A 26726-nucleotide genomic window follows, 5' to 3' on the forward strand; every position below is an offset into this window, starting at 1 on the left:
TGACATAACTGGGTGTCTGTGTCTGTCCACCTGTAGGCAGTTTGCATGTCTGTCCTCAAAATACATGCTGCCTGGTGTCCCTGCGGTAATGAGCACGCTCCTGGCCAACATCAACGCATTCTACGCTCACCCCACCTCAGTCACCAACGTCTCCGCCTGTGACCGCTTCAATGCCTCCAACTTTGGGGTAATGCTAACTCGCCATTGCACACAGCCAATTTGGCCCACCACTATAAGGACAGACTAGAGGTTGCTTATTACCTCTGTTCATTCATGAGGATATGCTCAGTAAAATGTGACATAAAAACTAGCTATGTAGCAAAAAAAAAAAAAAAGAAATATACATTTGATTACAGAGTGGTGGTGACTATAATCAGAGTCACATAAAACCTTTTATTCCAAATCCACTGATATATTCTGAAGATGATGATTCTTGCAAACCATGAATGCATCTGCTTGAATTTGTGCACAGCTACAATCCCTTTCCTCGCTTTCTTGTACTGGACCTTTCTGCAGAAAGAATCTTGCTCATAAAGGGATTTTGAAAAGATACAACATAGTGAATGAATGAAATATTGTCAGCATCCCTGACCCTTTGATTCATTCAGAAGGAGATTAGTGTCAGAGAAACGTACCTTGGGTCTTTGAAAATGTTAGAGGGTTTGTCATTTTTGCTCTGACTCTATAACTAAATACATTACCAAATACAGAAAGAAACAACCAATTTTGTTTTGTTAGTTTGTTTAATTCTTTTCACCACTGAGTCATCTTTCTCTCTGTTAATGCAGAAAGATCGGTTTGTTAGACTGCTGGATCAGCTCCATAACTCTCTCCGCATTGACCTGTCAACATACAGAGTAAGTATTCATCATGTACTGTAACTTAGCCTGATCTACAGGGACAATCGATGCAGCCTAGCATGGTGTATTGTAAAACAAATTACAGCTTGATTGGAATATAGCACACAATAAAACATATTTTGTTCACACATGTTATTTACCTTAAAGCTTGGGTAGGCAACGTTTTCCTAAATTTTTTTGTTATACTGGTTGAAACTATATATGTTATACATATATACCTGCCTGCCAACCTATGTATTTTCATACAAAGCAAAATGAATCTGCAGCAGTCTGGTGGTACAATTCAGCGATCTTTAAGTTGTTTACATTCATTATTTTTTTTAATGATATGTGCTTTGAGACATTAGGTAATTTAAAAAAAATTGCAGACTCGTGCTCGTTCATGTGTTTTAGAGGAGGCGTGGTGTTGGACAGCGCTCTGAATGGAGGGTCAATGAGATCTAAAGCTAGCTTGCTATTGCTAGTCACTCAATAATTGCCTACCCTAGCTTTCATTTTTTTAATACTTCATTTCAAGCTCTTTACCATGTTGTCTCCTTGGTAAACAAGTACACTAACTTTTGAAAAAACTTAATTGGGGCAGAATTGTAGGCTGTGGTGAAAATAATTCCACCACAATGGGAGAGTTGAATTATGAAAAATAAAACATTCTTACACAAATATTGAAGTCATTTATATTTATAAAACATAAGTATTTATGTAATAATTAATATATTTTTGCAATGGATATTCATGGTTTAAGATTGAAAGTCAGGTCTTGGACAAGGGTAAAGCAATAAAATCTATTTATGAAGGGTATTTAAAAGGTATGAAAATATGTAAAAAATCATTTAAAAAAAAAAAATCCCTGAGACATAAAAGTAAAGAAATTTGTAGAAAAATATTTTTTTCTATATTTAGCATAAATTTTTAATGAAGTCAATCATTAAAAATCATGGTTGCTGACATATATTTTTATGTGTACTATATATTTTTATTGTGACCCTACTATAAATCTTATGTATTTCAGAATAACAATGTGCATAGTGGAGTCTAAGATGCAACTGATCACATGTAGTCTTGGTCTTATTGTATTTCAACTGGTTTTGAGAGTGGCTGGCATGTATACTCTTTATAACGATATATAGACTTGATCAATAACATATATACATATATTTTTGTGATACAATGTTTTTCTATGATTGTCAAGTTACTATCTTTCCAGGGTCATATTGTGCTCCCTACTCAAGCTTCCTGTGATGTTCTTTCTGTCCCTTTGATCTCCAGAATAATTTCCCAGCCAGCAGTAAACCACGTCTAGCAGATCTCAAATCCACTGTGGATTTATTGACTAGTATTACATTCTTCAGATTGAAGGTATGAGAACGTACCTCTAAATCTTATCAAGGAATGGCATGCTATATTGCTCTTTTTGTTGTTTATACTGTGTTTGGGAGTTACAGGGATGTGGGTCTTATTTATAATACATATATTGAGTGACAGATCCTATGGAGATGAATAATTCAATTGTGTTTCAGTCAGCCTTGAGTAAACGCTCAGACATTTCTGTCTGCCTGAGTTCATACAGTAGAAAAGGATAATAGAAGGTTTGAGATGAAGATTGATTTCTTTGTGCTGTAAGAGAGAGGCCTTTGTGCGGGCTTTCATAACGGAGATTAGTCACTATTGATTTGACAGCATGCCACTTGTTAGCGGGAGTTACATTGTTATATATAGACATACAGACATGCTCTTGTCTTCTCTGCTGCCCCCTGTGTCCAGGTTCTGGAACTGCAGTCTCCCCCGCGTGCGGCCCATGTGGTCAGGGACTGTGTGAAGGCGTGCCTCAACTCCACATACGAGTACATCTTTAACAACTGCCAAGAGCTGTACAACAGACAGTTTCAACCGGCCGTGGAACCTGTGAGTAAACACATTCACGTCACGCGCAGGTGTGTGTTTGTATACACACAGATGGGAATGCTTACACTTGTGTTTGATGGTATGTTCAAATTTGGAGATTAGGTTATGTCATTATCAGAGGTTGAATTTCTCATGGGTAATACCAACATTTCAACCTAGGATATCTATCTGTCTATCTATCTGTCTGTCTGCCTGTCTGTCGGTCGTTCCATTCTATTTTTCTGTCTGTCTTTTGTTGTCTGTCATTCTATTTTTCTATATGTCTATTGTCTGGTGGCTCTGTCTATCATTCTGTTTGTCATTCTGTCTGTCTGACACCATCCATTCTTTCTATATTTGTCTGTTGGTCTGTCTGTCGTTTTGTCTCTTTTTCTATGTCTATCTGTCTGTCTATCATTGTATCCATCATGCTATCTTTCTATTCAACAGAAACCAAAAGAAAGGAAAGAGGTAGAAGAGGGTGAAGAAGAGGAAGATAAGAAGGATGAGAAAGAGGAAGAAACTGCTGCTGTAGAAGAACCAGGACCAAGCATTCAGAATTTGGACTTCTGGCCTAAACTCATCACCTTGATAGTTTCCATCATAGAGGAGGACAGGAACTCATACAGTCCAATCATAAATCAGTCAGTGACTGCACAGATACACATAATATCACACACAAACACATGAGCTGATACGTTTAACCTGGTGTGTCCTGTGCAGGTTTCCTCAGGAGCTAAATGTAGGGAAAGTCAGTGCTGAGGTCATGTGGACACTCTTCGCACAGGACATGAAGTATGCACTAGAAGGTATGAAGAAATATACATTATTTATTATGTATGTGAAGTGTGTGTGCCCTTAAAGTATGTCTGTGTGTACTACAATTCTTTTTTCTTTTTTCTTTTCTTTTTTTGAGATTACCCTCCTAACATTGCCCCATCTCTCCTTTTTATTTGTCTCTGTCTTCAGTTCTTAAACTTATCGTCTACGATCATGGGAAGAATGGTAAAGGATTATAAGGAGTCATGAGAGTGTGAACTTGGACTTACATGTCTGGATATAGATACAAGATAATCACATCACTCTGCTAAGGGGCCATATATACACTTTTGTAACATTTCTTTTTACCATATTGCCCGTCTATTATGTTTAGTTTACATTAACATATTCTACCAGTTTGTTGACCCTTTGAATTAACCAGGTAATGTGAATTTGCATGCAAAATGAGCTGAGATTCCAATATAGTTGGCACTACCAAATACTTTAATAACAGCTCAGCTTCTATGATTTTGACACAGTGAAATATTAGTATTGGGTGATTATGTATAGTATCGGCCCTACTTCCTCCTTTTGTCACTACGATTGGGTGCTGGGTTCTGAATAATAATAAATATATGTTCAGTGTTATGTTAATGTGCTTATTGTGACAAGCTGTGAGCTTTGCATTGTGGAGGTTTTATTTCAAAGCAGCAATGCAAATCTTGTTTTTGAGGATAAGACCCCTTTAAAGGTTTCTCGAGTCCTCACTCTCTCATTGCTACATCAGAGTTAGAGAATAGAACCCCCAGTTTCGTTTTAGATCTTCCGAGTAGGGAGTAAACAGGAGTTAGGCACCTCACTGAAAAAAATCATCTTTTCCTTTTGATCCCAGCCTCCTTTTCTTTTGAAACCACCCCTTTTATTGCACACCTGCACTTTTTTCTTTCTTTCTCAATTGTTCTTCATCTCTCTCGTCTCTCCTGCTGCCTTCTTGTCTTGTTTTTAGCACCTGCCACATTTCATATTCGCAGACTTGATTTTTACGCTGGTAAGACATACAGTTAAGTCGCTGTGAGAGTGTGTGTGTGCACGTGTACACTGCTGTTCAAAAGTTTGGGGTCGGTAATGTTTTTGTGTGTTTTTGAAAGAAGTCTCTTCTGCTCATCAAGACTGCATTTATTTAATCAAAAATACAGTAAAAATGGTAATAATGCAAAATAGTATTTCAATTTAAAATAACCGTTCAAAAGAACAGGCATTTATTTTAATTATAGGTTTACATTTGTTTCATTTTTGATTCATTTAATGCATCCTTGCTGAATAAAAGTATTAATTTATATTTTAAAAAAATTCTTACTGACTTCAAACATTTCAACTGGAGTGTATGTGTGTGAAGTGCATTTTCTTAGCGTTAGCCTCTGTGAGTGAGGACAGTTTGAGACTGGGATGAAACAGCAGTTCATTCTTAGTTTATAGTTTAGCGAATAATTAATATGTCGAAGCCGAAGAAAATTCGTGACATGGTAAAATTAAATTAAATCTGTCGACTCATGCTTGTTGTCTCCCCAGAGCATGAGAAGCTGAGGTTGTGTAAAAGTGCGGACTACATGAATCTGCATTTCAAAGTCAAATGGCTCTACAATGAATACGTCTGCGATCTGCCTGCCTTCTCTGACTCTGTCCCAGAGTACCCATCGTGAGTCACGCTGCTTCTAATACTCCTTCAGAGCATCTTTGGCTAAAGTTTTCTCTTTTTTTTCTTCAAATAATCTGCAGTTTATCACTCACACTCTGTCATCACCTACTGTCCCAAATCGACTGCATGCCTGGCTTACATGCCTGCATACTTTCTTCTGATGTTTAAACATTCTTGACTATTTGCTGCTGTGCTGCCCTTCTGCTTCATTCCTCCTCCTGTTTCTCTATATTTCTTCCTTCATTTCCCATGTGTAGGTGGTTTCTGCCATATGTTCTCCAGTGGCTGGCTGAGAATGAGGAAGTGTCAATGGAGTTTATGCATGGAGCCCTTGAGAGGGATAAAAGAGAGGGGGTATGGTTCAGTAACTAACTTTTCTGTGTGGTTTGCTCTCTTATAAATTGCTTCTTGGCTGTTGGTCTAGGATCTAAAACATGGTTTGTCAAATAAAATTGCTGCCTGCTGTCTACCGCCTGTAAGACTGTTGAATTTTATTAAAATTAACAGACTTCAAATTTGCTTTGAGTCATTTAAAGGTCAAATGCTTTTTAACATGCCTTCATCGTTTTTTTTGCTACTTTTCGAAGGAATTTCTATGTATACAATATTGTTAAAAAGTTTAGGGCTGGTACATTTTTAAATGTTTTTGAAAGAATTTATACTCACCAAGGCTGCATTTATTGCGAAATATAATTACAATATAAAATAATTGTTTTCAATTTTTTATATATATACATTTTGGTGAATTAGTGAATTAGTGAAGGTCGTGTGACCGAAACGTTGTGTGTTAATAAATATTAATTTTAAATTGCAAGTTACGATAGTGTGCGGGAGTTCCTTATCTATATATATACATTTTAAAATGTAATTTATTCCTGTGATGGCAAAGCAGAATTGTCGGCATCATTACTCCAGTGACATGATTCTTCAGAAATCATTCTAATATGCTGATTTGTTGCTTTGCTGCTTAATATTTTTGTGAAAACTGTGATGCATATTTTCAGTATTCTTTGATGAATAAAAAAAAACAGCATTTATTTAAAGAAAATCTATTTTTAACATTATAGATGTTTTTTGCTGTCACAATTTATCAGTTTAATGCATCCTTGATGAGTAAAATTATTATTATTTTATGAAATTACAGCTGCTTCAGTGGTGTCATTTCCACCAGACTACACCATTTTGTCCTAATATATATATTTTTTTTTACTCAAAGTAATTATTTACTTGAGGGGAAAACTTTTAAAAGAAGAGCATGTCTAAGATACATTTTGAAACGGGATATCTGTGAAGGAAACATAGAAAAATCAAGATTCGAGAACTTTTGAACAGAATATTTTTTCATAATTTCCAATCAAAATGTAATTTTGTCAAGTATTGTAAAGGTGAGAAAATACTATTTATTTCTGTTTATTTAGGATACATACAATTCTGTCGTAAAATCATGACTTTCAGAACAACAGAACTTCTGTTGTGTATGTATGTCCAGGTTTGGACCTTGAGAGTAGACGCATTAAATAAGCATATAAAAAAAAGTTCATCTTCCTTGCTTTTCCACAGTTCCAGCAGACATCTGAGCATGCGTTGTTCTCCTGTTCAGTCGTGGACATCTTCACTCAGCTCAACCAAAGCTTTGAGATCATCAAGAAACTAGATTGTCCTGATCCTGCAGTGGTCGCCCAGTACAACCGACGCTTTGCCAAGGTGAAAACCAGGAGCAGAGAATGTCAGAAAGATGATAGATGTAAAAGGGAGGCAAAATAAATATGAGCTGTCTTTAGACCATCACCATCTGTTAATAAGCCTGTCAGTCATATTTAACATACTGTAGACGTCTGATGCAGAGACATCTTTGTTGAAGCCCACACAGGTTTTGTTGGAGCTGAGATGTATTTACATTTTATTAGATTTTAGTGAGGACATGACTAAATACTAAATAGAATTGTTTTTTATATATATCACTTTTTTCAGTAATCAGCATATTGAGGTCTATCTCAGGGAACAAAACAGCAGCTTAATGCATCTGCCCATGAAGAATTCATTAGTTTTCAACAACAAAGTCAATTTATCTGCCATTCCAGATTACCAGCTCAGTATGAAGTGTAGTTCATTTACTCTACATAATGTTTACGTGTAATATCTGTTCTTTCTTTTCATTGTTTCCCCCTTTCACTGTCAGACTATAACCAAAGTGCTCCTGCAGTATTGTGCTATTCTAACCAAGAGCTTCTCCTCCTATTGTGAGAAAGAAAAGACGGTGAGTGCTGACAAAAAAAAACTGTTAAGACTAGTCAAACACTATATTCGTTGCTAAAATGTTGTGTGGTTAAGAGTCCAATTAGGCTTAAATTCTGTCTTGTCTTTTTCTCTATCTTTGTGTTGTTCACTCCCTCCTGCATCTCCCGCAGCCGTGTGTGTTGATGAATAATGTTCAACAGATACGTGTGATGTTGGAGAAGATGTTTGAATCTATGGGGGCCAAACAGGTGAGGGAAATATGAAGTGATAACAGCTAATGACAGGGCGAATAGGAGAATAGGAGATGAGGGGTAACGGAACGGTAACTGTAACGTTTAACTGTGTTGCAGTTTTTAGTGAACTGTCACCTAGGCAACATTTTTATGCTTTTTTTTTTTTTCATAGACATAGACAGATGCAACACTTTTACATAAAGTACTGTGGTGGTACTATGGTATTTTTAAATGGATGAAATTTATATTTTATATATATATATATATATATATATATATAGTATTATATTATATAGGCTTTTTTTATGCAACAAAAGTATGGTGCTTTATAATGTACACTACTATTCAAAAGTTTGGGATCGATAAGATGTTTTTGAAAAAAGTCTCTTATGTTCACCAAAACATTTCATTTATTTGATCAAAAATACAATAAAAACAGTAATATTACAAAGTATTATTTCAATTTAAAATGATCGTTTTTCATTTTAATATATTTTAGAATGTAATTTTTATTTCTGTGATAGCTAAGCTTACTCCAGTCCTCAGAGTCACTTGATCCTTCTGAAATCGTTCTAACATGCTTATCTGATACTCTAAAATTATCTGATTATTATTACTTGATGCTTATTATCAATGTTAAAAAAAAAGGTTGTGCTGCTTAATATTTTTGTGGAAACTGATACTTTTTTTCAGGATTCTTTGTTGAATTGAAAGAACAGCAATTTTTAGAAATAGAATCTTTTGTAACATTATAAAGGTCTTTACTGTCACATTTGATCAATTTAATGCATCCTTTCTGAATAAAAGTATTCATTTCTTTAAAAAAAAAAAATACTTTTCTTACTGACCCCAAACTAAGACCCTAAACTTGAATGGTAGTGTACCTCATTTAGACAAAAATCTAAGACAGTGTCACAAGTACCCTTTACTCTTTCACCACCAGCGGGTTCTTTTTTTTTTCTTTTTTTTTTTTTTTTTTTGTCAGCCACTGCCAGCATTTTTGGTCATTTTCACAAAGATTTCATGGCCCCCAGAATATTTTGTTGTATGAATTTCTGAGCATGCAATATGTCCAAAGAAAGAACAGAACCTCTGCTTTTAAACAAAATTCTAGCCTCATGCATTATTTTTTTTATCAACACTTTCATAAAAAAGCAACATTTTGAGCAAAAAGCTGAGCAAATTGCGTTTTTGTCAAAGACTATGTCTGGATCATATTCAGATCGATGATCAAAACACAGATGGAGTAGAGTCCATTAACTAAGCTTTCACAATTAGCACTTCCTGGGTCAATATTTTATCTAATAACATTAGGCCATTTTGAAATGCTGTTTTATTGTTGATCATCGCATTATTTTTTATATGCATCTGCTCACATATGAGATCGCTCGTTTCTGCTTCTTCATTGCCTGTGTTTTGATTTTGGAGATACTGTTCAGGAGAGGCGTAATAACGCCCCCTACCTTATAACACTGATAACTAATTTATGAAGTGTTTTCTCATAAATTATGAGATAATGGAAGGAAAGAGTTAATGGATAAGGCAGTACCAGAATGCTCTTATTTATCCTGTATTTGTGGGTATTTTTATGCTCCTTAGAGGATCGAAGAGTTTGCGTAGCAACAACATGCTAACATCAGAGTGAGCGCTAGTTGTTTTGTCTGCTTTTGTGAGTCTATGAAAATTGATTTTTTGGTTTGATGAAGATGGACCTACTGGCATTTTGCGCTTGATATGTTTGTGGTGAGCAATGAATTGAATGTTTATTATCATTCAAATGTTACAGATTCTGTTGAATCATCTGCTTAAGAGATATTTTTGATGTCAGTCTGTTTCTCAGTTTTTGAATGCATTTTGTGTGTGTGTGTGTGTGTGTGTGTGTTTGTTTGTGTGGTGATGTGTATCCTAGCTGAGCTAACCATATATGTATTTTTGTGTGTGTGTCTGTGTGTAGTTTACTGCTGAGGAAGAGAGGGTAGGTCAAGAGATGTATTTTTAAGATGAACCATCCCTAATCCTCTGTGTGATTTTGTGCCTTACTACAGTATGTGTTGTATTTAGACCTTTTCACTAGGTTGTAGTGCCCTTGTTGTTCCACCTTAGTGCCGCCCATATGGTTCAGTTTTCCGTAGTGTTGTTCTCTTAGTATAAAATTCCTAAAACACTAACTTTGATCTCTCCTTTTGCTCCCAGCTGGAGAATGAGGAGGAGCCTGAGGACGATGAGGAGGTGTGTCGGTCGAGAGTGTTTATGGATAGGGTCCCAAATTAACTTCCAAATACCTATATTGACCATATTGACACTTAAATATTTCGGTCACTTTACAATAAGGTTTCCTATGTTAACATTAGTTAAATGCTGTATATTAGATAACATAAACTAACAATGACTAATTCTTCTACAACATTTATTAATCGTATCTAATGTTAATGTACTAATACATTTTTAAAATCAAATATTTTATCTGTTAACATTAGTTAATGCACTGTGAACTAACATGAATATGAATATTTTCATTACGTAACATTAACAAAGGTTAATAAATACTGTAAAAATATACAGTGAGGAAAATAAGTATTTGAACACCCTGCTATTTTGCAAGTTCTCCCACTTAGAAATCATGGAGGGGTCTGAAATTGTCATCGTAGGTGCATGTCCACTGTGAGAGACATAATCTAAAAAAAAATATCCAGAAATCACAATGTATGATTTTTTAACTATTTATTTGTATGATACAGCTGCAAATAAGTATTTGAACACCTGAGAAAATCAATGTTAATATTTGGTACAGTAGCCTTTGTTTGAAATTACAGAGGTCAAACGTTTCCTGTAGTTTTTCACCAGGTTTGCACACACTGCAGGAGGGATTTTGGCCCACTCCTCCACACAGATCTTCTCTAGATCAGTCAGGTTTCTGGGCTGTTGCTGAGAAACACGGAGTTTGAGCTCCCTCCAAAGATTCTCTATTGGGTTTAGGTCTGGAGACTGGCTAGGCCACGCCAGAACCTTGATATGCTTCTTACAGAGCCACTCCTTGGTTATCCTGGCTGTGTGCTTCGGGTCATTGTCATGTTGGAAGACCCAGCCTCGACCCATCTTCAATGCTCTAACTGAGGGAAGGAGGTTGTTCCCCAAAATCTCTCAATACATGGCCCCGGTCATCCTCTCCTTAATACAGTGCATTCGCCCTGTCCCATGTGCAGAAAAACACCCCCAAAGCATGATGCTACCACCCCCATGCTTCACAGTAGGGATGGTGTTCTTGGGATGGTACTCATCATTCTTCTTCCTCCAAACACGTTTAGTGGAATTATGACCAAAAAGTTCTATTTTGGTCTCATCTGACCACATGACTTTCTCCCATGACTCCTCTGGATCATCCAAATGGTCATTGGCAAACTTAAGACGGGCCTCGACATATGCTGGTTTAAGTAGGGGAACCTTCCGTGCCATGCATGATTTCAAACCATGACGTCTTAGTGTATTACCAACAGTAACCTTGGAAACGGTGGTCCCAGCTCTTTTCAGGTCATTGACCAGCTCCTCCCGTGTAGTTCTGGGCTGATTTCTCACCTTTCTTAGGATCATTGAGACCCCACGAGGTGAGATCTTGCATGGAGCCCCAGTCCGAGGGATATTGACAGTCATGTTTAGCTTCTTCCATTTTCTAATGATTGCTCCAACAGTGGACCTTTTTTCACCAAGCTGCTTGGCAATTTCCCCGTAGCCCTTTCCAGCCTTGTGGAGGTGTACAATTTTGTCTCTAGTGTCTTTGGACAGCTCTTTGGTCTTGGCCATGTTAGTAGTTGGATTCTTACTGATTGTAAGGGGTGGACATGTGTCTTTATGCAGCTAACGACCTCAAACAGGTGCATCTAATTTAGGATAATAAATGGAGTGGAGGTGGACATTTTAAAGGCAGACTAACAGGTCTTTGAGGGTCAGAATTCTAGCTGATAGACAGGTGTTCAAATACTTATTTGCAGCTGTATCATACAAATAAATAGTTAAAAAATCATATATTGTGATTTCTGGATTTTTTTTTTTAGATTATGTCTTTCACAGTGGACATGCACCTACGATGATAATTTCAGACCCCTCCATGATTTCCAAGTGGGAGAACTTGCAAAATAGCAGGGTGTTCAAATACTTGTTTTCCTCACTGTATATATACGCATTGTTAGTTCATATTAGTTAAAGGGTTAGTTCACCCAAAAATGAAAAAATTGTCATAATTTACTCACCCTCATGTCGTTCCAAACCTGTAAGACTTTCATTCGTCTTCGGAACACAAATGAAGATATTTTAAATGAAATCTGAGAGCTTTCTGTCCCTCCATTGATAGCTACGCAACTACCACTTTGAGAGCTTTTTGAAGCGTCAAAGTGGGTAGTTGCGTAGCTGTCAATAGAAGGACAAAAAGCTCTCAGATTTCATTAAAATATCTTGATATGTGTTCAGAATAAAAACAAAAGATTTACTGTTTGGAACGACATGAGGGTGTGAAAATGATGATAATTTTCATTTTTCATCTTCATCTAATCCTTTAATGCATTAACTGCTTTTAACAAAGAGACCTTATTGTAAAGTGTTACTAATATTTCTTTCCCTTAGACATTAAAATGGTTTTCATTGCGATGCTCTCATTTGGTGCTTGGCCACATTTAATAATATTTTGGCCTTGTAAACTATAATTTATTTCTTCCAGTTAGGCAATAACTGTGTGTGTATACAAATGCAAACGTGGTCTTGTTTGAGCATATTTGTTGAAAGCTGGGGGTCACAAACACAAAATTCTGTTTCTTTTGGTCTCCCTCTGCTCAGGCCATCACTGATGATGAAGGCAATGAGGTCTGTACACTCAACACTGGTACAGAGGAGTGTGTGATGCTATGAGTGTGTGTGTGGGTGGGGGGGGGGGGGGGGGTGTTTTGCAAGATTTTGTGTTAATCAACGAGGCAGTAAAAGCCTTCTACTACCACCTATCACCTTTTTTTCTGTTTTGTTCTTTTTTTTCACTATTACTCATCTTGTTCTTTATTTCTCATTACTAGTCGGATGAATCAGATGCTAAGGTGAGAAACAGGCATATGTCTCACCTGATGCGCTTCCTTATGAAGCTGTTTATCAAACATATGAACCATTATAAATAGCCGACAGAGACATGCAGTGACAAAGTGACTGGATGCAATGCAGCAATTACCATATAGTATAAGCCTACTAGCAAGTTGTTGACAGTACAGAGACAGAGTGTTGCACTATCGGTCAAATTTTTTGAGGGGTTTTTAAAGATGTTTTTATTTTCACCAAGGCTATATTTATTTGGTCAAAATACAGTAAAAACAGTAATATTGTGAAATATTGTTAAGATTTTTCTATTTAATATATTATATATTTTATTTTCGCCAGTCTTCAGTCACATGATCCTTCAGAAATCATTCTAATTTGCTGGTTTGGTGCTCAAGTAACATTTTTTTTATTATTGTAAATGTTGAAACAGTAGTGCTGATTAATATTTTTGTGGAAACCATGATGCATTTTTCAGAACGGAATTTATTTGAAATGATTTTTTTTTTTTTTTACCTTGTAAAAGTATTTACTGTGACATTTGACCAATTTAATACATCCTTGCTGAATAAAAGTATTAATTTCTTTAAAAAATAAAAAACAAATCTGACTGACCCCAAACATTTAACTGTAGTGTAATTGAAGCTGCATTTAATTTCAATATGTTCTTGTCATTTTATTTTAATGTGTATCAGTGTTTTAATTGTTTAGTTTCTCTGTTTATTTATGTTTTTGTCTGCATTCTGTATCCACTTCTTTCCTATCAGTCTGGAATTTCGGATTCAGAAGGATCAGAGGTACGTTAAGAGAACGTCAGCACTTTTTAGAAGATGCACTAAAATTTAAAAGCTGTGCTGATATATAGTTATCTATCAGGTTTTCATTTACTCATTTCATTCATGTCTTGTTTTTGTGAAATGCAAGGGCAGATTGTGGCTGTGTACGAAATTGCAAACTCTCTTGAGTAGGTCATTTTTATGAACAAGTATTTACTTTGCGACCGATAAAAAAGTATGTTCTACATAGTATGAATGTGTGTAGTATGAATGTAATTCGGATGTACTACATTCGCCATGTTGTCATTGACATGTGACCTACCAGCGTCAGTTACGTTGCTTCACTGCCATTCACAAATCCTCTCCCGTGGCCTCATGGGATAGTAAAGTGTCCATCGTATGCACACTGCAGAATCTCGGCGGAAGAAGGTCATCCGGGTACTTTTTACCTACTCAGTCTTTTTTGAATGCTATGAATTTGGACATATTCTTTTGTCACATACTGTTTTTCACCAACTAGTAGGGAAGTATGCGATTTTGAATCCAGCCAGAATAAAGACTAAACACAGGGATTAAAACAGAATGGTAACATTTTTTGAGTGAACTATTCCTTTAAAACTAAAGGTGAAGTCAAATATAGACCAGACGGGTCTTTAGATTGCAGTCACACTCTGTCGTGCACATTAAAGCTTAATTGACCTGTTAATCGCAACCAGATCATTTAATGTAGCACTAAAGCTTTAAAAGGATTTGTGCCTTAGTTGATTCCTGTATCCCACAAAGAGCAATAACTCTAAATAAGAGCATTAGTGAGGACTAAAATATGTTGGTTCTCTGTGTTCATACAGTAAATAGAGTTATGGTTAAAATATATTGATTAGATATCAATATTGATTAGATTAGATACAAATGCTATATTTTTAATTGGAGGTGTGTGAGTACTCTGTGTGACGTGTCCTGTGGAGTTTGTGTTCTAGGCTCCAGCTGTGATGTTAATGATTGCAGCTAGGTATCATTACATAATACAGTCCAATTAAAACACAACTCTACATACTGAAAAGTTACACTATAAAAGATCTGGAAAGTCCATTGAATAGAAATCAAATACTCTAGGGGTGAATTCACTGAGTTGTGACACGTTTGCACGTGGTATTTCAGCACAAGCTCCTGCATCTTATTCACTAACCACCCGCAATCCAGTTAAATCAGACACGATCTGCTATCCGTGTCCTGTTTAAGTCATCATCAGTCTTTTCAGCACAAACACACTTCCTTTTTGTGTAAACTAGGTTTATGTTGCACCTTATTTACAGAAATTGGTGTCTTTTTTGTTTGCCTCATTTCAAGGTTCAAGGTTCATTTATTGTCATTCCATACACATTTTCACATGAAGGAACGAAACTAAGTACTTAGGTCCCGGTCAAAACACAAGAAAAAAATATTAAACAAAAAAAATTAGAAACTAGAGTGTATGTCTAAGCAGCTTCGTCAATAATTAGCACAATAGCAATACAATTTATCTGATTTACATATTTCCCTTAGTGAATCGAGCCATAAAACTATGCAGACTGCACAAAATAATGAACATTTTATATTTTTCATTTATTTTTTTATCTGTGTATTTAATATTAAGTTGTTGTAAGTGTTTTGGGGGTTTAAAGACTCAAATCAAGGAGCGTTTTTGAGTTGGTTGGTGTTTCTAATTGGTGGCACACTGGATTGTAATTTGAAAATGTATGATATATTTTTATATTTTTATCTGTAGACTGACAACAAAGAGAAGGAGAATAAGGTTGGTTTTGTAAAGAAAGATAGTGAACCCATTTGACTAGTGGCTGTATTGTGTTTTGAAACCCAGTTGGTCAGTGCCTTGTGCCTTGTTTACCTTGACTATCTTTTATTCCCATCGTTTCCTATCCTCCCTTCAGTATTGTATACAAAAAGTGGTCAATAATAATAGTTAGTTAACTAAAGATTAGTTGCGTTTAATACTGTGGTGTCACATGTCACTCCAAAGAAATGAAATACAACAGTGGCAGTTTTAAGGCTTAGCAGACATTCTTCTAGTGTCCACACCTACAGTAATGTGTCAGTGTTTAGCCGTGTGGAGTGTGTTATTGTGTCCAGCCATTTTAAAAGTCAGACATGTACAGTACTGGCAGTTTTCAATTAATTCTGCATTTTAGAGATGATGCTTTGATGACAAATCTTCCTCTGTCCTTGAGTTTATGTGAGTCAGGTGTTGCCAGTCTCTCAGTGTGCATGGTCATATTCTTTAACAATGAACCTTTTGACTGGTATGGTGTGTGTGTGTGTACTTGTACAACTGTCTTTGTAAGGACCAGTTTGCGTTTTATACCATCAAAGTGAGGACAAAGTGAGTAAAGTGGTGACATTTTGTCCGATCCTTACTTTCTGAGACCCCTTTAAAGGCCTGTTTGAAGGTTAATGCTTGGTTCTAGGGATAAGGTTATTATTAGGTTAAAGGTAAAGGTTTGGGTTAGGCACTTAGTTGTGATGGGTTGGGTTAGGGTAAGGAGCTAGAGACTGCATTGTTTCAATGAATGTGTTGTGTTGTGTTGTGTTGTGTTGTTTCCGGTGGGGACTTCAACCTGAATGCACACAGACTCATGGGGACTCGTGTCGGCGTGGTGACCTAAATTGTGGTCCCTATGAGGAATCAAGCTTATAAATCATACAGAATGAGTTTTTTGGAGAATGTAAAAATGCAGAAAGTTCTCTGTGATGGGTAGATTTAGGGGTAGGGTTAGTGTAAGGGGATAGAAAATACAGTTTGTACTGTATAAAAACCATTACATCCCCACAAAGATAGCGAACCAGACGTGTGTGTGTGTGTGGGATAGAAAGAAAGAAAGAAATACAGAGGCAGAGTCTTTTAATACCCATTTGATTAAAACATCATTTATCTTACAAGCAATCAGTACTATAATATGTTTGTTATATTAACATACATTACCATACAAAAGTTTGGGGTCAGTAAGTTTATTTGTTATTGTTTTTGTTTTATAAAGAAATCAATTCATTTATTCAGCAAGGAAGCATTAAACTGATCAAAAGTGACAGCAGCAAAAATGTTTTCAACATTGATAATAATAAGAAATGTTTCTTTAGCACCATATCAGCATATTTAAAATGATTTTGCCAGTGATTTTTATATTATTTTTTTTTAAATATATAAAATTATAAAAATTATATTTAAAATTTTAATATTCATATAAATTAATTAATAATTCATGTTACTATTTTATTGTGTTTTGATCAAATAAATGCAGCCTTGGTGAGCGTTTTTTAAAAAACAAAATCTTACCGACACCAAACCTTTGATGCAGTATTACCATATAATAACTAAGTTTACATAATTGAAAAAAAAAATGCAGTGCGGTGGGTGAATGTCATTTTTAAATCAGATTAATCTGGGCCCAATTGCCCTAACCAGTTGGGACGATAAAAAACATCTATTCCTGCCACTCCAGTGAGCATTTTGACGTTTTGTTAGTCAGTTTCTTTAAATGAAACATCAAATATCTTCTGATTGCTGTTATTGTCATGTCACACAGCCGTTTTGCATTCTGGTTGTTGTGATTAGGCAAATTTTTCAATTCTGCTTCGTCTAGATGTTTTTAATGCACGAACACATACTATGTGAACAGCCCCTTGAGCATTCAGATGCTCCTGTTCAGAAATTCAGCTTTCATCTCTCTGTCACCCTCACCCCCTGCCATTCATCCATCTGTTATTGACTGTTGTTTTCACCATCTCTCCTTTCATCTGGATGTACAGCTTGACAGGCAGAAGGTGGGTTTATGTGAGCTAAATGCTTTAGTTTGATGTATGACCGTCGTAATGTAGTAGTCCATGTCGTCGTATCGGATGCTTTGTGCAAATGAATCAAATATTTAGGAAGCCAGTTTCTTCAACTTCTTCCTCTTATTTCCCAGTAGAATTATGCATTTACATCCTTCTTTCCTTCCCTCAATTCTGTATGCGGAAGATATTGTGTTTGAGTTCGTCTATGTGTGTATTTACATTTATCAGATCTTTAAAGTTCTTCTTGGTTTGTTTTTGTTCTTATTGGCTCTTTATTCGTTCTTACTTTCTACAGTCTCTTGCGAAGAAAGAAAAGGTGCGTGCACTTACAGTATTTTGGGTTGTTCTGTACTTTACTTAAAGTTTGTGTATTTTATCACCTGAATGTCTATGGTGGTCACAGCCCTGGGGATGAGCACAAGTACTCTGAAGTGACAGCAATAATCCATCAAAAACTACTTGATGGAGTGCAGCTGAAAGCATAGAATAGAATGCAAAGTCTTGAGATGACTTTTTAAGTTTAAGTAGTCCTAACCTGACACATCCTAAAACACAGTGTTTGTGCTGCAAGATGCTACATGTTGCACATAGAACAACAATTTAAAAATGGTACCACTCCATTATTTTGAAGTTTGCACCCCTCAGAAATGGGGCAGATGGTCCCCAGTGGCATGTAGTGTTATTATTTAGTTTTATATATGTTACAATGAATTGAGACAACAAGGAGTCACTAAATTTTTTTTACATTATTAATGTCCTTAATGTCTATTTGAAATAAATGCCCATTCTTTTGAACTTTATCAGAGAATCCTGAAAAAAAAGTATCGGTTTATTCAAAGATTTTAAGCAATACGGTTGTTTTCAACATTGATTATAATAAGAAATGTTTCTTGAGCACCAAAACAGCATATTAGAATGAGATTAGAAGGATCATGTGACACTGAAGAGTGAAGTAGTGGCTGCTGAAAATTCAGCTTTGCCGTTACAGGAATAAATTACATTAAAATAGAAAACAGTAATATTTCACAATGTTTCTGTTTTTTTGTTTTGTTTTGTGTTTTGATCAAATAAAATGATAGAGAGCATGATATATATGTTTTTACCTAGTCATTAAAAATGATATCAGAGATATTTAAAATATTTAGCTTCTTGGCTCAGTTAGGGGATCATCTTAAAGATAATTGTGTGCTATAATAACCAAATGTTTGCAAAATGTTTGCATTTATTTCCATTATTATATTGAGTGATGCATCATCATTCTGTAGATGCTAAAGTCATCTCTAAATATATTACAATTTAGCACTAAATACATACTGTTCTTAAGAGGACCATCTTTCCCTTGCCTTACCCTTTAACTGTTACAGTTATTTATAAATGATACAATGTCTTACAATGTTTATTATAAGGCATTATGTAATGTATAATATGTGCTCATTTAGAGTTGACCTATAGTGCTTATAGTTCCTATATTGTATGTATATTTCCATGTTTTTGTGAGTCATTATGTGTTTGTTTCCATGTTCTGGCATCAGGGGGAAAAGAAGGACAAAGAGAAGGAGGTTTGTGCGCGTACACACACACACACACACACACAAAAACACACAAACACACACAAAAACACACAAACACACACAAACTCTCTCTCTCTCTCCCTATGTGTTTTACTGTGGTAGCATTGCCCCATAGTTTCTGGATCAACAAGACTCTGTGTGATATTGAATATAATTTTTTTTCTCTGTCTCAAGGATGATAACACTACCACAGAGGTGGGTGATGGAGCCGAGGTAATAAGCTGATGTTTGCGGGAGTGTGTGTGTGTGTGTGTGTGTGTGGTACTTTCTGAAACATGATTGAACCAGGTCTCATTAGTGTGAGGATCAAGTGTGTGTATAAAATCTGATGGGAAGGAGAGATGTGTGTTGTTTTGCTGTAATCCTGTCCCTAGGGCTTCAGTACCTCATTGTCAGAGTCTTGTTTTTAGGTGGAATAGGATTCTTGTGCCCTGATGTGAAACAATTACCCATAATTCAAAGCTTAAATAATGATGTGCCTCAGGCAAACAATATGATTTAGCTGTTGTCAGTGAATAAATGATCATTGGTTTGGTAAACACAGTAACAGATGCTTATTAAACTTGTTTCTGTTGTCTTAGAGCGTTATTGTTGAGCAGAAGTCCATGTAGGAATATCCATGTATTTTTATGGGTAGTTTAAGGTAGTCTCGTGTCGCCAGAATTTTGACTGAATTCTGGTCAACTTTGCTACTTACTTTAGGCCAAAATTAGTGATGTGAAGTTTGAGTTCAATTATAACATTATATTTCCAATAGCCAAATTTGTCCACATATTCAATCTTTGATCATATTTTGAATTTGCAAATCATTAAAATGCAACCAAAGACAAATTATGCAAAAAGTATTAGTTCACCTCCCCTTCTGCCTCTTTTGGTCTGAGTCTTTTTATTAATTTCTCATGTGACAGATATGTAGGCTATTTACAGGAAACAAAAAGGATTTATTCACCCTGGTACATATTTGGAGCAGAGTCATACATTCATGATTGAAAGGATTTTGAATATGCACAATTATGATAAAATGAACAAGTCATTTAAAAGAAAAAAACATCATTCAAAATGAACAAAACATTCATGACCGACCCATGACTAGTCAAAACCACCCAGTTGGACTGGAAGAGTCGACATTATATATAATTATTTTTGAAAGAAGTAGTAATTAAGACTTTTATGCGGGCAAGGATTCATTAAATTGATCACAAGTGTAAAGACATTTATAATATTGTACAATTTCAAATAAATGCTGTTCTTTTGGACTTTCTATTCATCAAAAAATCATGTTCCCACAAAAATATTAAAGGGTTAGTTCACCCAAAAATGAAAATTCTGTCAGTAATTACTCACCCTCAAGTTGTTCCAACCCCGTAAGACTTTTGTTCATCTTCGGAACACAAATTAAGATATTTTTGATGAAATCTGAGAGCTGTCTCACTCCCTCATAGGCTTGAAACTTGCTGGCCCAGAAAGTTAGTAAAGACAATGTTTAAAATAGTCCAAGTGACTACAGTGGCTCAACCATAAGTTTATCAAGCGACGAGAATACTTTTTGTATTCAGATATCAATTACATAGAAGCCTATGAAGGAGTGAGCCAGCTCTCAGATTTAATCAAAAATATCTTAATTTGTGTTCTGAAGATGAACAAAAGTCTTAAGGGGTTGGAACAACATGAGGGTGAGTAATTCTGCTTAAAAAGCGTGTGAATTTTCATTTTTGGGTGAACTAACCCTTTAAGCAGCACAACTGTTTTCAACATTGATAATAATAAGAAATGTTTCTTGAGCAGCAAATCAGCATATTAGAATTATTTCTGAAGGATCATGTGACACTGAAGACTGGAGTAATGATGCTGAAAATTCAAAGAAACAGAAAATGTAAAGTAAATTACATTTCAAAATATATAAAAATAGAAAACGTGTTTTTTAATTAGTTTTTTACTGTATTTTTGATCAAATAAAGGCAGCATTGGTGAGCAGTAGATACTTTTTTCAAAAATTTCTGAAAAGCATACTGACCCCAAACTTTTGAACGGTAATATAGTAGGGATGAATGCATATTCAGATTTTTCTTCCTGAACTGACACCATGTTTTCTGGACTCACAGCTGCATTCACAAACCATAACCTTACTAAGAAACTAGTTGCCCGTCACTTCCTTCACATCACACAACACATTATCCACTGAAACTCACATAATAATTTTTTCACGTGTGATTTCGCTTACTCTCAGAGATGGTGATATGAGCTGAGTTACTGTAGATCCACAGTGGAGTATGGAGGAGTTACTGTAGATCCAGTCACTTTTGGACTCCCGTTGTAGATTAGACATCAGAACTATCAGATACTCAGATGCTGTTGGAGTTTGAGTTTGACTTTGACTTTGAATGTTGTTGTTTTTTCCCATTTTATTTATTTTATTCTTCAGCCCAAATATGAGGGAAACGAGGTGTGTGATGTTTCTCTTTCAGTTTAAACTTAAACATTCCTGCATATATCTCAATTCTAACATTCAGAAGCATCTGTGCCATTGAGGATTTGCTGAGCTGTATCATTTTTCTCTCTCTGCCTTTTCTTTTGTTTTCCTGTGTTATTTTAACTCTGTCTCTCGGTAGAAAGAGGCAACAGTCGACACAAAAAAGGTGCGATAATCATCGTGTGTGTGTGTGTGAGTGTGTGTATGCATGTGTGAATGAGACAGTGTCATGTTGTTTTGCTAGAAGCCTGGCTATCTCTTCCCTCCTCCAGAGACTTTCCCTATCACTGTGATAGCATTATGCAAACAGACACGCATGCATTTATGATCAGTTCTGTGCATTCATTGGCCCTACTAGTGCAAGTCCAGATGTATTTGTTCACTTAAGCCACAATTAAAAATGTAACAATTTCCACTAAATTTTACAACCAGAGTGTCCAAATAAAAGTATATCTGTTATTTTATACTATTAACACTAAGATATTTTTGTAAAATGTTTTGCTTGAAAATTGTACTTTTGCTGTCTTTCTTTAATATAATACCATTTTGTTTGATACTTTATCTATTCATATATTGTGATTTAAAGTGTCCAAATACTTTTTGGCGCCATTTTCTTGTGTAGATAAAGATGCTAATGTGCCATATTTTAACCCTTTTAGTGATGCTTTCAGATTTTAATAGCCATAGACTAGAAGACAAAGAACAAACAAGACCTACTTGAAAGTTTTCTCATTTTTACCACCCTGATTGCCAGAACCACTGTCGATATTGTGCGATATATTTTAATTGTCTTTCTTCAGCACCATTAAACTGAATAAACAATAGTTACTGTTTTTCATTATGGGAATGAAAAAAGTAGCTCCTGCACTCTTTGTCTTGGTATGCTTTAGTCCTGCTTTAATTAAACTGTTGCTGGATCTGACAGATATATTGCTGAAGATATTTCTTACCGTTGAAAAATGGTTTTAATAGAGAGTGTATCCAATTTGTTTCACCTACATGATGCTGATGCGCTTGCAGAACCATGACAAACAGACATGGGGATTTTTCCCTACATCCTCTCCTCTCCTCGCCTCTGCCTAGTTTAAGTGCCGTATTTTCAATTAAACTGACACTTCTTCCCGTGTGTGTGTATATGTGTGTGTATACTTGTTACTCTCTCAACAGCTCGACACAGAGGCTGCAGATATCCTCAATGATCTGCAAGGGAAGCTTAATTCTGTTCTGGATAACCTGAGTGCCATGTTTGTCAAGAGGTAAACTTAATTTTCTGTGCCTGAATTTCATCTGAATGTCATTATTACAGTATTTCTGAGTGTTCTGCTTAGAAATGTCACCTTTTGTCATAGTAGCTTCTTCAGAAAGTAGGTTACTTTTTTTGTTGTTTTTGTGTGTTGTGTTGCTTTGCATTGTTTTATTTGTTGTTGTTGTTGTTTTTTTGCATTTTAAACAATTTATGTTTTGTACACTCCTGGGCAAAATAAATGGACCAAGCCCAAAATGGTTAAACACTAAGCTTTTAATTGCCTTAACCACAAACTATTGGTCAGGAAATTAGCAACATTTAAGCAAATGCATTACTTAAAAAGCCATTGCTGTCTCAGGAAAAACATCAAAGACTGAATGAAGTTGTTGGCACCAATAGCCTTGTATATATATATATATATGGCGCAGTTGCGCCTCCGGCGACCAGTGATGCGCGGGTTGATCCAAAATGAGCGGGTGCCTGCGGTTATGAGTCATCCAAAAATATTTAAAAATATTTTTAATGATATTAGGGTCGCGGTCGGTCGGGTCGTTTGAAATAAAGATGCCAATTAAACCTTTGTAATTTATATAGTACTAGACACAATTTTCAATGAAATACATAGGCCTACACTTTATTGGCTGAATAACTGGCAAGAAGTACGATGACGCACGAGCTCAGTCTGCAGGTAGAGATGGAGGCGGCAAGAGAAAAGGTGAAGACTGGGGAGTGGAAGCTGTGGGAGTGTGGGAGACATTTGCCGAAATAATGAAAGATGATGACCAAAGTGCTGGCTTTGTCATGTGTACTTCTTGCGATGCTATTTACACATTTGATAGCCACAAAACTGGCACGACCAACCAGGCACGGCGCCAGGATTCCAGTTTTGGATAAGCCAGACCAATTGTGGGTGGGCCTTAAATTAAAAACGTTAAATAAAAAATAAAAAACGTTATCCAATCACTGCTTAACTTAATAAAAAAATATTGACTAATATAGCCTACTGTTATATTATCTGTGCGTATAGATTTTAATAGCTTGATGCTCTTTAAATATTTTGTTGCATTGTTAAAAGTTTCGGTGCATAGGACATACCTATCCGTGATCGCTCTCCATGGTTCTGACCAAAGAAGAGCGCTTTGGAATCTCCATTACACATCATACGCATCATACCTGGGCTGCATTTTCCGATAACATTGTCTCTTTGCGCGCTACGAAGACTCTTAAGGTATAACTTAACTAAAGGTATACTACCACTAAAGGTATATCATTGCTAGGCGTCTTCAGGGCTATCATCCACTGGCGAGGCAGAGGCGCTGAAAGGCAGAGGCGCTGGCGCACTCCTAGCAACGGCGCTGTTTTTGGTAAAACATGATTTTGACGACTTCATTAAGTTTTGTTTTATAGAAAACTCTTTTTAAAAGATTTTTGTTTTGTATAAATTGTATCTTAATTTTGATCAATGTTTTATCAATCAATTGCCTGTATTTAATGAATTAGAAGCAAATATATAGCAGACAATGTAATAAGGAGCCGGCACGATCACTTGCATTGCACGTGAACTGGAGGGCGCCGAAACTCAGCTTGTGCCTCACAGATTTGAGAAATATAGGCTATATATTAAAGAAAGTTTGAAATGTCTACTTTTAAACGAAAATATTCAAACCAAAATAAATAGGCTACTCTCTGATTATGTAATCCATATGAAATGTACATTTCTCTCTGGCGTTCATGGCGAGTCCGAATCGTCAACTTCATCTTTGCAGCGACACAGAAAACACCAGTTTATTACTAAACAATTAAATGTCTCCTTGCTAATTTAGACACATTCATAATCATTACTTTAACCGGTTCTTTGTGGCAAGCTTTATGTGTGCGGTCATAACGCTTATTATCCTGTAGGCTATAGCCTATTTAAGTAATTAAATTAATAAAAAGGGGCGATTTGTCCACGAATGGCTTAAATGAACAACTACTAGTCGACTAGAAAAAAAAAATAGTCGGAGGCAGCCCTTATTCCACATATCTTCGAACCAGCAGGCCATTCTGGGTTGAGCGAGCGACCCTGAGCGGAATGAGCGAGCAGAGCGGAATATTCAGAAATGCGCTCTCCGCTCACGAGCTCTGATCGGAACAAACCTGAACCTGACTGTCTGCTGAACTTGCGCAGAAACACCAAAATGGACATAGCCAGCTTTTTAAAATTGTTTTTAAAACTAAACATTTAGACTATTTTAGTACAAATGATGAGCTTATTTTTTATAAAGATTTTTTATAATTCTTGACAAAATTAGAATATATTCTCTTTTTTTTTTCAATGACGCTACGATGAGCATTTACTACTTTTAAAAAATGCGGGTCAGGAAGCGGGTCGGGTACAATATTTTCTTTTTCTTTTTTTGCGGTCCGAGTTGCGGGCGGGTTAGTTGAAAACGTCGGTCGGGTGCGGGTTGTTTATACATTGACCCGCGCATCACTGCCGTCGACCCTTTGCCGATCTAGTCCCCCTCTCTCTCCGCCCCATGCTTTCCTGTGTCGTCTGCTCTGTCCTATCTAATAAAGGCACAAAATCATTCCAAAATCATAACTTATAAAAAAAAAAAAGACAGAATGAAATATTTGGCTGAAAATGGGAAGTTGTGTGTGGAGTGATGAATCACAATGAAACTCGAGTTGCATGGCGATGCTCCAGAGCCGTGTCTTCCAAAGAAAGCATCTGAGAAATATATAATAATAAATGCATCTCTACCCTTGTGAATCATGGAGGAAGAGTGTCATTGTGTGGGAGACTTTTTAGCTGCTGGTATTGATGATGCTTCACTGTGAAAAGTCATTTAATGCTTTGGAGTTCAGGAGAATATCGCAGAATGGCTTGCTTCCCACAAATGAAAAGTTGTTATCTAAAGTATTTATATATTTTTCAACAAGTCAATGCTCCTGCCCAAACTGCAAAGACAGCTAAGAAGTGGCTTCTCCATCAGGCTCATGTTTTGGCCTGGTCTGAGTCCAGATTTGAACCCTACAGTGAATATTTTGTCTCACATCAAACTCAAACGAACTGGGAGACATTTGACAACTACTCATGAACTGTTTGAAGACATTAACATTGAGTGGAACAACACCGACTCTTCTTCCTGTAAAATTAGAATTGAATTTCGATTAGAATGGTCAAGACCATTAAAAGACCACTAAATATCATGCCATTTTTGGTTTGGGCCATTTGTTTGCCCTGGAGTGTATATACTATTACATTTATGCATGTTTGTAAATGCTATTATACTATTTTATTTTATATTTGATATTATTTTATTATATATTCATTTTGAGTGCTCTTACAGCTATATAATTGAATGTAATATAAACAGACTTTATAAAAAGTGTTACAAAAGACTATTTTGGAAATGCTGTCATAATCAGTCATCTTGTTTGTTGGCCTAATTTGAATCCTCAGTCTTTATTCCCATACAGTTTCTTTCTGTCTGTATGTATAGTTTCCAGGCTCGTATAAACGTATGTATGCGCCAGATGGCGGAGATCCTGTACCAGATTAAAGGGCCTCTGAATCAGAACACTCGTAACACTGTGGAGGCTGATGCAGACAATGCACTGCGGCCGCTTATGGAGTTCCTCGACACAAAGTCAGTTCAGCTCAACTCCCTTCAGTTACATTTAGATCAATTCCGTTTCAGATCACTTGTCTTTTGTTCCACATTAAGGGTCTTCATGCGTGCCTATTTATTTGCACACTTGGTTTTCTGAACAAGAGCAGAGGAAAGTGGAATAATAACCTGTCATGAGTTGAATGTCTTTGTACTGTATCTCACAAATTCCCCAAATGTAACTTTTACATGCATGTCTGTGTGCGATTGTGTGTTGCAGCCTCAGCATCTTTGCAGACTCATGTGAGAAGTCTGTGTTGAAGCGTGTGCTAAAGGACCTCTGGAAAAATGTTCTGATCTGCATGGAGAAAACGATTGTGTTACCTCAGAGCAGCGACAGTATAGTGAGTTATTTTACAGGACATGTACACATGATGTTTAGTGTTAGACACCAAAAGCTAAACTCTGTCCTCATTTTTAATTTCATGATGACCATTTTAAG

At 36.1% G+C, this 26726-nt stretch overlaps 1 protein-coding gene across 4 annotated transcripts in view; it reads left to right on the forward strand.

The window, feature by feature from the left end:
• The window catches only part of LOC311083258 (uncharacterized protein), a 72472-nt gene that overhangs the window by 40122 nt on the left and 5624 nt on the right, over window positions 1–26726 (forward strand). The window contains exons 13-40 of one of the 4 annotated variants that reach the window (XM_084114670.1): window positions 37–187; window positions 789–857; window positions 2127–2216; window positions 2622–2762; window positions 3192–3385; window positions 3465–3550; window positions 3711–3746; window positions 4507–4548; window positions 5070–5196; window positions 5454–5550; window positions 6757–6900; window positions 7376–7453; window positions 7605–7682; window positions 9622–9642; window positions 9861–9896; window positions 12492–12518; window positions 12722–12742; window positions 13502–13531; window positions 15276–15302; window positions 17312–17326; window positions 17634–17654; window positions 18871–18897; window positions 19084–19122; window positions 21332–21352; window positions 21519–21545; window positions 22547–22635; window positions 26117–26263; window positions 26505–26628. In XM_084114670.1, coding sequence (XP_083970796.1) covers window positions 37–187; window positions 789–857; window positions 2127–2216; window positions 2622–2762; window positions 3192–3385; window positions 3465–3550; window positions 3711–3746; window positions 4507–4548; window positions 5070–5196; window positions 5454–5550; window positions 6757–6900; window positions 7376–7453; window positions 7605–7682; window positions 9622–9642; window positions 9861–9896; window positions 12492–12518; window positions 12722–12742; window positions 13502–13531; window positions 15276–15302; window positions 17312–17326; window positions 17634–17654; window positions 18871–18897; window positions 19084–19122; window positions 21332–21352; window positions 21519–21545; window positions 22547–22635; window positions 26117–26263; window positions 26505–26628 — 2005 coding nt within the window. Of the gene's footprint in view, window positions 1–36; window positions 188–788; window positions 858–2126; window positions 2217–2621; window positions 2763–3191; window positions 3386–3464; window positions 3551–3710; window positions 3747–4506; window positions 4549–5069; window positions 5197–5453; window positions 5551–6756; window positions 6901–7375; window positions 7454–7604; window positions 7683–9621; window positions 9643–9860; window positions 9897–12491; window positions 12519–12721; window positions 12743–13501; window positions 13532–15275; window positions 15303–17311; window positions 17327–17633; window positions 17655–18870; window positions 18898–19083; window positions 19123–21331; window positions 21353–21518; window positions 21546–22546; window positions 22636–26116; window positions 26264–26504; window positions 26629–26726 lie in introns of those variants that run through there. The other 3 variants (XR_014606256.1, XR_014606257.1, XR_014606258.1) reach the window with 3 other exon arrangements.

The sequence above is a fragment of the Abramis brama genome (assembly GCF_963993115.1).
Source record: "Abramis brama genome assembly, chromosome: 5".
NCBI lineage: Eukaryota > Metazoa > Chordata > Actinopteri > Cypriniformes > Leuciscidae > Abramis > Abramis brama.